The 16596-nt window shown below is 41.8% G+C and overlaps 1 protein-coding gene across 16 annotated transcripts in view; it reads left to right on the top strand.

Annotated features, from left to right (window-relative positions):
• Nucleotides 1-16596, top strand: part of LOC121292797 (coiled-coil domain-containing protein 9-like) — a 272485-nt gene that overhangs the window by 188227 nt on the left and 67662 nt on the right. For 15 of the 16 annotated variants that reach the window (XM_041215198.1, XM_041215205.1, XM_041215202.1 and 12 more), the window contains 2 exons: nt 3319-3430; nt 13767-13818. In XM_041215198.1, coding sequence (XP_041071132.1) covers nt 3319-3430; nt 13767-13818 — 164 coding nt within the window. The remainder of the gene's footprint in view (nt 1-3318; nt 3431-13766; nt 13819-16596) is intronic. The other variant, XM_041215190.1, reaches the window with a different exon arrangement.

Genomic DNA, 16596 nt, shown 5'->3' with positions numbered 1-16596 from the left:
GAGTTAAGAATTAACGGGCAGTAGAATTAAGGAGCAGGAGAGAGCAGTGCAAATAAAAGGAACAGAGATGGTGGCAAAGAGCATTGTGCAGTGGATGGAGGAACAGGGACAATTGTGGAGTGCCATAAATGAGTATTAAGAAATGTAGAATAAACCAGAGACTGAGACTAGAGGCCTTTACCTGAGTAAGGCTGAGGCCTGGACTAGAGTCCAGGAGACTCAGTACTTTAGCATTGGAGTAATGCTTCGTCAACATTTACAAAGTATGATAATAGGAAGATAAAAGCAAAATACTGCGGATGCTGGAAATCTGAAACAAAAACAAAAATAGCTGGAAAAACTCAGCAGGTCTGACAGTATCTGCGGAGAGGAATACAGTTAGCGTTTCGAGTCCGTATGACTCTTCATCAGAACTAAGGAAAATTAGAAATGAGATGAAATATAAGCTGGTTGAGGGGGGTGGGACAGGTAGAGCTGGATAGAGGGCCAGTGATAGGTGGAGGCAAAGAAGAGATTGCCAACGATGTCATAGACAAAAGGACAAAGGGGTGTTGACAGTGGTGATATTAGCTATGGAATGTGCTAATGGTGACATTGAGGAGAGAAAGTGGACGAGCAAGTGACCAGTAGCCAAGTTTGTTTCTGGAGTGTGAAAATGTGTGGCGTATGCAAGACTTTTAATATATAGCTATGATCTTGTTTACTCTAGAAATTAAATTTTGTCATTTTAAGTTGGTTTGGTAAAAGAGGGAGAACTGACTGGGCAGAATCCTTTACTCTCTAAATGTTACTATTATTATTGGCTTCCGTCCGTCTTGGGAGACGATGGACTGCACCCAGGATGTATGAAACTTCTGTTGTGGCTGTGAGGCAGTGTTATGATTTGCAGCCCCTTCCGCAGCTGGCACAGGTGAATAGCGTTGGCCTGACATCGACTGATGCTTTTTTCTTCTGGCAGGCTCTCTTTCCTGCCATCTGATCATTTCTTTTCTCCTCTGCTTTTTCCACGCCAGTCCTGACTGTTGGCCTCTAGCTACTCAAGCGAGGACCTCCCATGCATCGACTATGATCCCTTTCAGCTTGAAAACATCCTTTTATCACAGATGTGCGCAACTTGTTGGTTTCATGCCGGTAGCAAGCTTGCCATAGAGCATGTCTTTGGTAATGGAGCCTTCATCCATTTGGATCACGTGACCCAGCCATTGGAGTCACCGCTAACTCGAGGGCAAACATTCTGGGGATTCCTGCACACTGGTGTACTTCCTTTTTCAGCACTGTCTTGCCAGGAGATGCTCATCAGCCAGAGGCTGTGGAGGTAGAAGCTGTTGCCACTTTTCTTGGCTTACATAAGCTGTCCATGCCTCATTACTGTAAGAATGGTGCTGAGAACACAAGCCTTCATCTTTGTATTTTCAGTTAGTTTGCTGTTGGTCCACACTCAACTTCTTAACTTTGGCATGACAGATGAGACCTTGGCAATCCTGGTACTGATTTTGGCATCAAGGGACAGGTTGTTCGTAATTGTTGCTCCAAGGTTTGTGAAGCTGTCGATGACGCCTCACTCTGGAGGTTGATGTTGATGGAAGGTGGAGTCTCTATGTCCTGGCCCATAACTTTGGTCTTCTGGCACTAATTATCAGTCCAAACTCCTTGCAGGCCCAGGAGAACCAATCTACAAGCTTTTGCAAATGATCTTTAATGTGGGATGCCAGTGCAGTGTTATCAGCAAGCAGCAATTCACAAACTATGACATTCCGCACTTGGTCTTGGCCTGCAGTATTGCCAAGTTGAACAGCTTGTCGTCAGTGCTGGCATGCGGGCAGACACCCTCATTTGAGTCGCCAAAAGCATGCAATACTGGAAAATATGCCAAAGAGTTGGCACCAGGACGCAGCCCTGCTTTAACCTGTTGCTGATCTTGAAAGCCTCCGATGATGCTCCATTGTAATTATTGAAACTGTGCATATCCTCATGGAAAGAAGAAATTATGCCCAGGTGTCCAAGCGGGTTGCCTATTTTCCACAGCTGCTTACAGATTCCACCTCTACTGATGAGGTCGAAGGCCTTGGTGAGGCCTATGAAAGCAATGTGTGAAAAAGCTATGTAGATCAGAAAAGGTCATGGCGCGGTACTTGGACTAGTTAGTACCTTTAGAAATGTACAATATCCTCAGTCTTTGGGCAGAAACTTTGTTCCCTTCCAGCTAAGTTAGCAGGGGAATCTTCTGCTGATTCCAAAATAACTGTTGTATGCAAAATATTTTTGATACATTGTTCTGAAAATATAATCTTCTATGAAGTATTGCCATGCTTAAAGATTGCCAAAATAGAATCTAATGAGGATTATCTGTCATTTGGCTGGTAGAAAAAGTGGTAAAAGTCAAAATGAATTATTCCTGAATTTGGCATTGTTGTATTTTGCAGTGGGCAGCACAATCAATGCACAGACATATGCACTTTTTGCTTTGTTGGGGAGGCACTACATTGGGCTAAGGAACCTTGGTGAGTTTCTGCAGTGATCTTGTAGATGGTATATAATGTTGCCCCTGTTTATTGGTGGTGGAGAGAGTGAATGTTTGTGATATTGGTGCCAATGAAGCTGGCTGCTTTGTCCTGGATGGTGTCAAGCTTGTTGAGTGTTGTTGGACTCATCCGCGCAAGTGAAGAATATTCCATCACACCCCTGACTTGTGCCTTATAGATGGTGGACAGGCTTTGGGGTGTCTGGAGGTGTGTTACCCGCTGCAGGATTCCTAGCTTTTGACCTGCTCTTGTAGCTCTTGTAGTATTTATATGGCTAGTCCAGTTGAGTTTCTGATCAATGGTAACCCCCAGGATGTTGTTAGTGGGGTTTTCAGCGATGGTAATGCCACTGAATGTCAAGGGGCGATGGTTAGATTCTCTCTTGCTGGAAATGTTCATTTCCTGGCACTTATGTGGCGCGAATGTTACTTGCATGCAGCAAGACCTGGACAACATCCAGGTTTTGGCTGACAAGTGGCAAGTAACATTTGCGCCACACAGGTGTGGGACAGTGACCCTGGTGATATTCCATACAATATGATGCTTTTCATTTTCATGCCGAAAGTTAACATCGTTTTTATAAGTATGCATTTTATTTTAAAGTTGCTTGCAAATCCTATTGACATAGTTGGAGAATATTCTCTTGTGTATGCATGTGAAAAATAGTGTCTTTCATCACATTTCCTAAAGGAATTTAAACCCACAATGAAAACTGTTCCCCAAAAAACACTTTAAAATAGTTTTGAAGTATTTTCCATCTGATGCTATTCCTTAAATGTACCCTACTGCGTTTCAGATGATGGAAATCATTCCGACAAGACCAAAGAAGTGTTTCCGTGGTCTGAAGCTACAGATAGCAGTAAATCAAAGGGCAAAGACAGACTGACTGGAAGAGCCAGAAGCTTTAAGTAAGTGTAAGGGGGAAAGGGTGGTGACTCTGTATTCTCTTGGGAAATTCCAACATTGTTTTTGATATACAACATGAAGCTTTTAGAACTTCTTGCTAATGAAGTTAACATCATATATGCCAGGTTTTTAAAGGGGTAGATTGGCCTGGAATATTTTCCAATACTGATCAAGAACCCTTTGTTGGTACAGGAAACATACGCCCAGACAACATATAGGTGATTGACCTTTCAACATTTATTTTTAATTACCAAAAACTGGTCGTACTTCGACTTGGGAATCTAATATGTAACGTTTTGGAAGTTGGATTTTATCTTTTAAATATTATGAAATATAGCTATCATGGCAAAGGTTGGCCAAATGTGACACCAAGTAATGCAAGTAAAACTGAAGTTAGTAGGGATCAAGAGAAAAACTTGCCTGTGGCTGGAGTTATGCTTGACACGTTTATAGCTGTGTTTGTTAAAGATCACTTATTTCAGGCCACAGGACATTGCTGCAGGAATTCCTCAGGGCAGCATCTTAGGTCCAAATATCTTTCCATCATACAGTCAGAAGTGGAGCTGTTCTCTGCTCAATGTTCTGCTCAGTTTGCAAATCCTCAGATAATGAAGCTGCCCACGCCTGCATTTTTTTAAATTCATTGATGGGATGTGGGCGTCACTGGCTAGGCCAGCATTTATTGCCCATCCCTAAATGCCCTTGAAGGTGATGGTGAGCTGCCTTCTTGAACCGCTGTAGTCCATGGGGTGTAGGTACACCCATGGTGCTGTTAGGGATGGAGTTCAAGGATTTTGACGCAGTGACAGTGAAGGAACGGCGATATATTTCCAAGGCAGGATAGTGAGCGGCTTGGAGGGGAACTTCTAGATGGTGGTGTTCCCATGTATCTGCTTCCCTTGTCCTTCTAAATGGTACCAGTCATGGGTTTGGAAGGTGCTGCCTAAGGAGCCTTGGTGAGTTTCTGCAGTGATCTTGTAGATGGTGCATACTGCTGCCACTGTTTGTTGGCGGTGGAGGGAGTGAATGTTTGTGGTATTGGTGCCAGTGAAGCCAGCTGCTTTGCCCTGGATGGTGTCAAGCTTCTTGAGTGTTGTTGGAGCTGCACTCTTCCGCGCAAGTGGAGAATATTCCATCACACTCCTGACTTGTGCCTTGTAGATGGTGGACAGGCTTTGGGGTGTCTGGAGGTGAGTTACTTGCTGCAGGATTCCTAGCCTTTGACCTGCTCTTGTAGCCACAGTATTTATATGGCTAGTCCAGTTGAGTTTCTGGTCAATGGTAACCCCTAGTTAATGAGGTTTTCAGCGATGGTAATGCCACTGAATGTCAAGGGACGATGGTTAGATTCTCTCTTGCTGGAGATGGTCATTGCCTGGCGCTTGTGTGGCGCGACTGTTACTTGCATGCAGCAAGACCTGGACAACATCCAGGTTTCGGCTGACAAGTGACAAGTAACGTTTGTGTCACACAAGTGTGGGACAGTGACCATCTGCAACAAGAGAAAATCTAATCACCTCCCCATGACAATGGCATTCCCATCCCTGAATCCCTTGCCACCAGTGCTCTTGAGGTCACATTGACGAGAAACCTGATTGTAAATGCCATATCCACCAGAGACTTGGTATTCTGCAGTTCATGGCTTACTTCCAGAATCCCCAAAGCTCCTCCACCCTTAAAGGTGGAATAGTTACTGGCTGGATCTCCCTCCACACTGAAGGCACATGCTCCAGATAAATTCTTTCCTGTTGGGAGCAGAGAAAATAACTTGAGGTAAGAGCATGCTGTTCTCACTTACCTTGTTACCTGATACCATTGAAGGAGCTTATCATTAGTTAGTTTAGCTATACTCGATGTATAACCTGTGAAGACGAGGGGATCTGCAGAGAAAATGATGTAACTTGCATTTGAAACCTCTCATTGCCATCAAAAACAAGTTAGGTTTTCAAAATAATCATGTCTGTACAATGCTCAATGAAGTTGAATTTGATTTGAAAGAGCATGACAAAATTTAATTGACTAGGATCTAAATAGGTCCCAGTTGTAAACACTGGCTTGACCCCATGTTGATCAATTTTTGTATATTCAATGAGTGGAACCCATAGCTTAAATTCCCAGATTAAAATAATTAGTCCATAGAAATCCCCTCAAGGTTTAAGTATCCAATCTGTATCGTGTTGATAATTCTGGGATTAGATATTTTTGCTGAACCCAAGGTCAAAATAAATTAAATCCCAGTTTTCTAATTGTACCAAAGCCACATAGCACTTTCCTTTCCATCTTGTAAAATAACAAAGCATAAAAATAGCATCCTTGGTTGCTGTGGAAAAAGATTAAGAAAGCATAGCCAGCTTTGGTAACTGCATGTGATATTCACTGTGAGAAATAGATCAACATTTATGGTGTGGAGTTTTGCCCAAGAGTGCATGTTGGGAAGTTGTGGATGTACCTGCCATGACATTAAGAGGCTCCACATCAGTCACGCATGTCTGTAAACTATGTACTAGTTAATACATATGAACATAAGAAATAGGAGCAGGAGTAGGCCATTCGGCCCCTCAAGCCTGCCCCGCCATTCAATAAGATCATGGCTGATCTGCCCCAAGCCTCAACTCCTCTTTCATGCCAGCTCCTCATAGCCCTCAGCTCCCTGATATTTATCTAGCCTCCACAACTCTCTGGGGTAGAGAATTCCAGACATTCTCTAACCTCTGACAGAAGAAATTCCTCCGCATCTCAGTTTTAAATGATTGCCCCCTTATTCTGTAACTATGTTCCCTAGTTTGAGATTCTCCCACTAGTGGAAACATCTCAACAGCTGCCCTGTCAAGCCCCGTCAGAATCTTGTATGTTTCAATAAAATCACCCCTCATTCTTATAAACTCTAATGAATAAAGGCCTAACTTGTTTAACTATTCTTGATAAGTCAACCCTTTCATCCCAGGAATCAGCCTAGTGAATCTCTTTTGAACTGCCTCCAATGCCAGTATACCCCTTCTTAAATACGGGGACCAAAACTGTGCACAGTACTCCAGGTGCGGCCTCACCAACATCCTGTACAGTTGTAACAAGACTTCTCTTTTTAAACTCCAACTCCCTCGCAATACAGGCCAAAATTCCATTTGCCTTTTTAATTACTTGCTGCACCTACAAGCTAACTTTTGTGTTTCATGCATAAGAACACCCAGATCCCTCTGTGCTGCACTTTTTTGGAGTCTCTCTCTCCATTTAAATAATAGTCTGCCTTTTGATTCTTCCTACCAAAGTGCATGACCTCACACTTTCCTGCATTAAACTCCACCTGCCAAGATTTTGCCCACTCACTCAACCTATCTATATGCCCTTGCAGATTCTTTATGTCCTCATCACAACATGCCCTTCCACCTATTTTCGTATCATCAGCAAATTTGGATACATTACACCCTGCCCCCTCCTCCAAGTCATTAATATAGATAGCAAATAATTGAAGCCCTAGGACTGATCCTCGTGGCACCCAACAAGTTACGTTTTTCCAACCCGAGAAAGACCCATTAATCCCGACTCTGTCTTCTGTGTGTTAATCAATCCTCAATCCATGCTAATACATTACCCTCTATATCGTGAGCTCCTGTCTTATGCAATAACCTTTTATGTGGCACCTTACTGAATGCCTTCTGGAAATATATAAACATGAGAAGAACATGATGAAATATATAAACATGGGCTAGAAAACTTGGGAATGTAAATTTTTCAATCCTTGTGTATTTTAATGGGTGGCAGATTGTGGGACACTGGTTTTCCACTAGGCAAGGCTGTATTCATAAATTTATATTTAAAGGTTCAGTCATTTAGGAATAGTATGAGCTGTTAACACTGTTAGGATATTTAGTACATGGATCATTAATGATTAGAGCTATGATATTCACATTGACTGGGTTGGAATTCACGTGTATGATTTATAGCAATTGGTTTGCCCATATAGAAAGCTAGTAAGTGCTGCAACTTTGAATAAACATATCAATTGATGCCAAATAGTGGATAGTTCTGTCCTCTAGACTGATGGTCAGGGATTGAAGAGAATGAAGAGAAATTTCACCAGTGCACAATTCTGTTGCATTCACCTTTGAAGCCATGCTCCATATACAACATTTCAAGATGCAGGAATTTTCCAGAAAATTTCTCTCCTTCCTAAACAATCGACACCAAAACCACATGCAGCAGTCTTATCACCATTTTGGTGAAGATTGGCTAACTTGGCAAAAACCAGGGCTGAACCTGCAGGTCTCCTGATCTGAATAATTCAGCTATGCGTTGCCTTGTTGGAACTTGATTGTGTTCGTTTAATCTAGGTTAATTTTGCTCTCTACATTGTTAATAGCAACAATGATAATGTAAGAGAAAAAACTTTTAAAATCACAGAAGAAAGATTGTTCAGATTAATCAATTTGTTTAAATGGTTTTACGTATGTACGTGCACACTCTTGACACAATTCCCATTTTAATGTAAGAACTGTTTGTTGGGTTAATGTGTGAATGTGCTGAAGAAATAATATAGATTTGTTTCATATTGATTAAGGTGCTCTTGCTTATACCAATTAGATTTTCCTCATGGTGTGACGTAGGTTTATTCTGTTGTATTATAAAATGTTAGGTCTTTCTACTTGTTTCCCAAAAATATACTCAATTCATAAAATTTGGAAATGTGCATTACGTAACAGTTCAAATTTAACATTACGTGAGGTGCAGTACAAACCAGTTACTTTCAATACAGTATATAGCACTCTGAGCTGCCTTACTATGTTTACATTTACAGGTTATATTTACAATATTCAGTTCATGTCAACCATACAGCCCGAGGGAGTTTGCACTGTTTCCAGCCCCTCTGTATACTATGGCAGGAGGGCCTTAGACTGTGGCCTTTCCCCATTGAGCCTTTCAGGTGGTGCCCTCAGCACATAGTCTTGGACCTCGGAATGTGCCACTCATCATCCATTACAGACCAGGCTTTGACCTGAGTACCTCCTTGTCCTGGGATTGTCACCGCTCTTATGCCCGCACCCTTCCTGTTGAACTCGGTAAAAGGTTTGACACAGCACACGAGCTGTGTCGTTTTCCAACAGATCAACAACTGGTCAGTAGAGGGCCTTCCTGGGATTAGGACCCCCGGGGTGGAGATCACCACACCCACACACACACACACCCTACCCCCTCCCCACCCACCCAAAGCTGCCAGCCAATCAGGCCATCAGCTCTCCATTGTCCATCAGCGTCATCAGGAGTGATGGCAGCTGCCAGTAATACACACCCAGCATAGGTCTAGGATTGTCAATGGGCCAGGGTTGCAGAGAGAGCCCGCACTCCAGCTGGAGAGGGGGGAAGAGGGTCAGAAGAAAGGAAAGGGGGCAGGCTCCTGGCAGGCCCACATATTCCCGATGCCTGGTCCCTAGAACAGGTGCTGAGTTCCTTTGAATGAGGGACCTTCCCCCCCCCCCACCACCACCACTGGGAGCCCTTGCTTTTTCGGGCTTTCCACATGGCGATTCCAGCAGCAGTGGGATGAGGCCCTTAGTTGTATACCAGAAATAGAGGGTAACCTAAGTGCTCAAAAGTGTAAGGAAATTAAAGTAATTAATATCAGCAGAGAAAAAGCACTGGAGTAAGATAAGGGACTCAAAATCCCCAGGACCTGATGGTCTACATCCTAGGGTTTTGAAAAGCTGCAGAGATGGTGGACACACTGGTTCTGATTTACCAAAATTCCCTAGATTCTAGAATTGTCCCAGAAGATTGAAAGTTAGCAAATATAACTCTGCTATTTAGGAAAGAAGGCAGAGAGAAAACTGGGAATTACAGCCCAGTTAGCCTGACATCAGTCGTCAGCAAAGTGCTGGATTCTACAATTAAGGAAGCCTTAACAATGCACTTTGAAAATCAAAGAATGATCAGACAAAGTCAACAGGGTTTTACAAAAGGGAAGTTGTGTTTGACAAATTTATTAGAGATTTTTGAAGATGTAACTAGTAGACTAGATGAAGGGGAACAAGTAGGTGTTGAATACCTGGATTTCCAAAAGGCATTCGATAAGGTGCTACACATAAGGTTAATAGGCAAGATAAGGTCTCATGGAGTTGGAATTAATATGTTAGCATGGATGGAGGATTAGTTAATGGACACAAAGCAAAGAGTAGGCATAAGCTGGGCATTTTCAAGTTGGCAGGTTGTAACTGGTAGAGTGTGGTAAGGATCAGTACTGAGGCCTCAGTATTTACAATCTATATTAGTGATTTGGACGAAGAGACAGAGTATATATCTAAGTTTTCTGATGGTACAAGGCTAGGTGGAAATGTGAGGTGGACGCAGGCTGCAAAGCAGGGATCAAAATAATTTTTTTTCGAGGGCTGCTCTTGAGATTTTCTTGAGGGCTACATTTTAATTTTTGGAGGATACCTTTTGGTGTTCAAGCTTTTTCATTCTCATTAACTCCTTTATTAGTGCTGACAAACAGAAAACGTTATCAACGATAGTGCTAGTTGATTTTTAGCAAAGCATTTGACCATGTAGATCATAACATTGCAATGAGCAACCTTCAATTAGGAGCGAGTCAGTCATGTGTGCGCTGGATCTTGGACTTTCTCATCAATCGACAACAATGAGTTTGATATGAATTGAGTACTTCCATTCGGATATCACTGATTCCAAGGGTCCTACAAGGAACCAAATTAGGTCCTATTATATTTTTAGCCATCATAGGCAATGCCTAATATCACCACACCTATTCATTGCTATAAATATGTGGATAACCTGACCCTCTTGGAGTGTCGTAATCAAGGCGACGTATATTGCATGAAAGGGGCAATATCTTCGCTGAATGAGTAGGCAACGGTGAATCACATGCGCAACACTGAAATTCTGTTTCATGCGCAGCCTTCCTGATTTCACTCCCCCCTCCGCAATCAACTTCGACAGTGCTGAGATTGCACAACAAGTGTGCATTAAACTATTAGAAATCTACATTCAAAATGATCGCAAAAGGGGTTACCAAGGATAAAATTTTTGGCACAGCCGGCGGGCTGTTTGGAATGCTAGATTTGTCAAAAAGCATATAAACAAGTTTGAAAGCTTTCAGAAACGAGCACTGAAACTGATCCTATCACACCAAAGCTACCCTGACACAATCAAGCAACTGAATATGTGTTCCTTGCTGAAAGATGGAAAAAGATCTGTCTGGATTTCACTAGAAAATTCTTGAATCCCACCTCCCATTACCAGAACCTATCACTGGCCCCCTATCGAGCTCTCCTGTCCCATCCCCTTCTACCAGCTTATATTTCATCTCATTTCTATATGTCTTAGTTCTGATGAAGGGTCATTCGGACTCGAAACGTCAACTGTATCCCTCTCTGCAGATGTTGTCAGACCTGCTGAGTTTTTCCAGGTAATTTTGTTTTTGTTCTAGATTTCCAGCATCTGTAGTATTTTGTTTTTATATAAGAGCAGTTCTTCTTAGGTCACTGTGACGTGGATTACAACTAGTTGATAAATTATTTAAATCAGACATGGTGAACATGGACTAGGTTTATACACCCACTGTAATTATATTTGACAGTCTAATCACTTTACAGTTATTTCTCTGGTGCATTGAGTATCTTGTCTGAAAGAAGTCTTGAATTTCTAATGCAGCAAGATTATAATGGTTGCCTTTGAAAGAAGGATTATATTAACCGCATGTCACTTTTTTCTATAAGAAGAGTTGACTTTAGCCTCCTTTTCCCCTTCCAGAAAATGACTCCTTTGTTTTCCCAAAGGGCATTTCTTAGTAATCAGCTTGAGTTTTTAAAAATCCTGAAAAAAGTCTAAACTAAAACACTTTTTAATGATATACAAAGTTGAAGGTAATTACTCTATGACATATTAAATCTCTTATGTGGTGCCCAATTCCTGTCCATAAGCCTTACTTTCTGTTATGATTTTAAGCTTCTTTTAATGTTGCAATTGCACTGAAAATCCTGTCAATATTGTCACACTGACAGGAACAGTGGAGCAGGTAGCTTTGCTTAAAAATATTGTTTCCACTCTGATTTTTTTTCAAAGAAAATGCTATGTCTGATGTCCAGCGTTTTGGCTATAAAATTTTCCCTGCCAGTTACTTATAATGGCTCTACTGCTCAGGCCTTACTCCCAATGACATACCACTCCAGAGAGCAGTAGTTAAAAGAATTTATGAATCGTAGTCCTGTTCTGCTGGCTACATTCCCAAGAAAAGGAACATATAAAATAGATTACAAAATCAAGTTATTTACCTGGCCATCCTCTTCAGACCCCAATTATGGCTAAGACAAAAAAATAATTTTAAAATGTTCCCTGTCCTTCTCCCATTGGTAATACAAATTAATTCATACATTTCTTGATCCCCCTCTCTGAATTATTCATTAATTTGAAAATATTCCTGGCTTTACTCTAAAGACCTCACTGCTGGCTGCACCTGCAAAATTTTTGTTCAAGAAATCTTCTCAGCAGCGCTGTTGCATATAGTTAACTTAATAATCTCTGCTGCTGTGTAAATTAATGTAATACTCCTTGGCTGAACTCCTGCCTGGTCCATAATTCATTTAATAATGTCTGTTGCTGTTATTTCATTGAATGCATTTTTGAGGAACCGTTTTGTATATGTCTTTCTATTTGATAATTGCTGTTGGATAAAATGTCTACTTTTATTTTGTAAATTTATGCAAGCATGTTGGATTAAATAACTGGCCCATTACAATCAAACAGACACTACTTTTATTTAATATATTTTGCGGGAACTCCACTGTACAAATAGCTTCTTCATTTGTATTTAAATTTTAGCATATTCGTAACAGTAACATGAAGGGCAATTGACTTGGGTACAGCATGCACCTCCTGTGCTTTCAGAAAGTAATACTTAACTTCCTCTTATACTAATCCCATCATGCCTGACTGTCTGGTTTACCTACCTTTACTTATCATTTGTACTGATGCTTGGTTTGAGCCTTTCAATTTTCAAGTCTAAGAACAGTTTTGCAAAAAAGGACCATCCATGCGAGATGAATTCAATTTTGTTCTCTTACTGATTTTGAATTGGTTTTCTGCTATGCATAGGCAAGAGATTGCCAAAAAAGGGATGGGTTGGGACATCATGGCAGGTTTTCTTGGGTGGCTGGGAAAACAATCCTTCACCTGCTACACTACAAGAAGTGCTCGAAATACACATGGCTGCTGGATCTGGCAACTCTCACCTCCCTCCAGCTGCTGAGTTTTCGGGCTCTGGGAAACCTAGCCCACAGCCCTTGAATGTAAATGGCTGCTGAAATCTGAGAAACATAGCTTCACTAACATATTAACATGACTAACCTGACTCTTCAGAGTCAGTCACCTAGATGTCCCCAAATGTGCCGTGGTGAAACCAGAAGTAGGCAAGTTCATAGCGAGTTGGGGAGGCTAGCTTTCAGATTTTTTGCAAGTTTAACACTCCTGCCCCCTCCCGCCAGTCAGGGGAATTAAAGCTTCCCCCTTGAAACTGAGGATTTAAATAGTAAATGAAGTTGTCGGAGCACACAGCAAAATATTTTCACTGTCTTATGATCATATGCCATCGTCAGATGAAATGAAAAAGTGATCCTTTCTCCCTATAAAAACAGAGCAAGTTTCTATTGTTGTTTAAGGGGAATGTGTCCCATGAGTTGTAAAGTTAGCCATATTTAGACAAATGTGAATATGATTCTAGTGTTTCCTTTTTTCCCTGCAGCAGAAATTATTTTTTTTTGAATGGGTTATTTGGAGGAAGAAAACCAGTTTCTTTCTAAATTACTCAGTAGGTAAACATACAAGGGTGAAAGAAATGTAAAGAACTTACAAAGAAGTAAGAAAATTGGTAACTTCTAGAAAGCAAATAAAATGAAAAAGATGCTACAGTGGTATGAAGACAGAAAAGAGCATTGGATCAATGGGATTAAGAGTGAGACCTCAGGCACAAGTTCAGATATTCCAGATCACTTTGGTTCAATTACACCAGACCTCAATAATAGCTAGGATTTAAAACTGAGTACTTTGCAACAGTAGGTTATTGCTTTACATAATTGTTAACCTTTTGTTAATCCTGAATAAGTAATTTCTATTGAAAGTTTTTATGCAGTATGATTCAGAATGTTTGTTGAAATGATTGATTTCACCAGAAATTTTTGTTGGTAAATTGAAACTTCTTTAAACTGGTGTTTCAATACATGAGCAAAAAGCAGCTAGAGAGTACATAGCAAACCTAGATTAAATATCATTAATATAGTTTATATGGAAGATTTATTGTGCAAGTAAGTAATGTGAATGTCGCTTATTTTTACACAGCAGATTGGATATAAAAGACAAGATTGAAATACAAAGAGACACTGGAGAACAAGTATGTATGAGATTGTACTAATCTAAGGCTACTGTAAACACATTGTAAATCTCTTCTGTTTTTTTTCAATTTTTTTCTCTTAATTTCTAATAAAATATGATATCTAACAAGACAGAGTGAGATAGAAAGTGTATTCCAAAAATGGAAACAACATGAGCTCAATCACAACCTCCCTCTGACCAAGCAGCTAGTGCTGATTACCAAGCTGACACCCGGAACTAACAGTAGCCTGATTAGGGTGCGGAGTTGAGGCAAACTGTGTATTCTGGATAAAATGTAGATAAAATACACATGAATATTTAAAACTTTGGTTTATTAATATTAAACCTAAAAGTTGCCCCTAAAATTATTCCCAGAGATAAACTGGTATAGCATGAGTTAATGCATTGACCCTGCAATTACCGAATTTTGGTTTTATTTCCCTCAAATTCTCAAGGTTTGACTTCTAACAGAAAAATTGCATGTAGTACCTCTTAGCACTTGAAAGAACTGTAGAAGGAACAAGAAGGTGCAAAAAGTTGTGAACCAAACAAAACCAACATTTAGCCTGGACCCCATTGGGTTCAAATAAAGATGGTAAGCTGGCTCTCCATGCTTCCCAGCAAGCCAGTGCAAAAAATGGGACTGAAGCACTTGCACCAGCTTCAGCCAGAAGTGATGAGTGGATAATCCATCTTGGCCTCCTCCTGGAGTCCCCATAATTATGTCAGTCTTCAGGCAATTGGATTCACTCCACGTCATTTCAAGAAACTGCTGAAAACACTTCATACAGCAAAGACAATGTACCCTGACAACATCCCAGCTGGAATCCTTGTCCTCCAGAGCTAGCCATGTCCTTAACTAAGTTGCTCCAGTACAGCTGCAACAATGGCATCTATCCAACAGTGTGAAAAGTTGCACGTATGCCCTGTTCATAAAAAAGGGATGAATCCAATCTGGCCAATTACTGCCTCACTCTCAATCATCAGCAAAGTGATGGAAAGTGTAACCGACAGTACTGTCAAGCAGCACTTACTCAGCAACAACCTACTCACCGCTGCTCAGTTTGGGTTCAGACAGGGCCACTCAGCTTCTAACCTCATTACAATCTTGGTCTAAACATGGAAAAAAGAGCTGAATTCCAGAAGTGAGTTGAGGGTGACTGCCCTTGACACCAGATTACATTTGACCGAATGTGGCATCAAGGAGCCCTAGCAAAATTGGAGTCAATGGGAAGAAGAGAGAAAACCCTAGTAATTGGAAGCATACCTAACACAAAGGAAGACACTTGTGGCAAAATATCTCAGCTCCACGACATCGCTGCAGGAGTTCCTCACAGTAGTATCCTAGACCTAACTATCTTCAGCTACTTCATCAGCAATCTTCACCCCATCGTAAGGTCAAAAATGGGAATGTTCAATTCCACAGATACTGAAGCACTCCATGCTTGCATGCAGCAAGACCTGGACAGCATTCAGGCTTGGGCTGATAAGTGGCAAATAACATTTAAGCCACTCAAGTGTCAATCAATGTTCATCTCCAACATGATAGAAGCTAATCATCTCCCCTTAATGTTCAACAGCTGAATTCCCTGCCGTCAATATCCTGGGGATTACCATTGACCAGAACTGAACCAGCCATATAAATGCTATGGCTACAAAAGCAAGTCAGAAGGTGGGAATTCTACGGTGTGTAACTCATCTTCTGACTTCCCAAAGCCTGTCCACCATCAACGAGGCATAAGTCAGGAGTGTGATGGAATACTCTGTGCTTGCCTGAATGAGTGCAGCTCCAGCAGTACTCTTAAATCTCAACATCTTCCAAGATAAAGCTGCCTGCTTGATTGGCACCCCATCTACTATTTAAACATTCACACCCTCCACCATTAGCATACAGTGGCAGTAGTGTATCATTTCTAAGATGCACTCAGAGATTTGCCAAGGCTCCTTTGACATCTGCCAAACCCACGGTTTCTACCACCTTAAAAACCAAGGACAGCAGACACATGGGAACACCACAACCTGCAAGCTCCCCTCCAAGTCACTCACCATCCTGACTTCAAACTATTTCACCATTCCTTCAAGGTTGCTTGGTCAAAAACCTGGAGCACCCTAACAGCACTGTGTGTATAGCTGCACCACACGGACTTCAACGGTTTAAAAAAGCAGCTCACAGCACCTACACAAAGGAAATTGGGGATGTACAACAAATGCTGGCTTTGCCAGTGATGCCCACAGCTCAAGAACAAATAAAAAGAGAAAAACCAGAAGGCTGGCAGACCTGAAGCCTTGGCAGCACCACTGAGAGGGGTGGCTGCTGCCAAGAAGAATGAGAGAGTGTCTCCATTTTGAGGCACCCCTCAGGGAAGCTCAAAAATTATTCTCTCAGCTTTGACAAGGCAGTCTGGCCTAAGCAATCAGAGGGGTATTCTGCCCAGTGGTGGTGTTGGGGCCGATGATGGTGACCTTTGCCTCCAGGAGCACCCTCCTTGGGCCATGGAGCCTCCAGCTCTGATGCCACCCCACACACCCACCTCCACGTCCCCAAAAGCTGCAGGGAGGCCGCGTCCTTGCAGCTGCTGGCAGGCCAGAAAGATGGCCTTCAGTTGGGCCTATAGTTGGCTAAATTGGTCACTGCCTCCAGTAGGAAGCAACTGCCTTCCCACTGCTGGTAAAATGGCCCAGCAACATTATCGCTTTGGGGAGCTGTCCCAATGTGGCTCCCTTGTATTTTACCACCTCTCATCCCCACCCCCACAATCCCAACACCGCAACCTACTAGGCTGCAACCCAAGGCTGG

This window comes from Carcharodon carcharias, chromosome 20 (genome assembly GCF_017639515.1).
Source record: "Carcharodon carcharias isolate sCarCar2 chromosome 20, sCarCar2.pri, whole genome shotgun sequence".
In the NCBI taxonomy this organism is placed as follows: domain Eukaryota; kingdom Metazoa; phylum Chordata; class Chondrichthyes; order Lamniformes; family Lamnidae; genus Carcharodon; species Carcharodon carcharias.
This window is presented reverse-complemented; position numbering and strand designations above follow the sequence as displayed.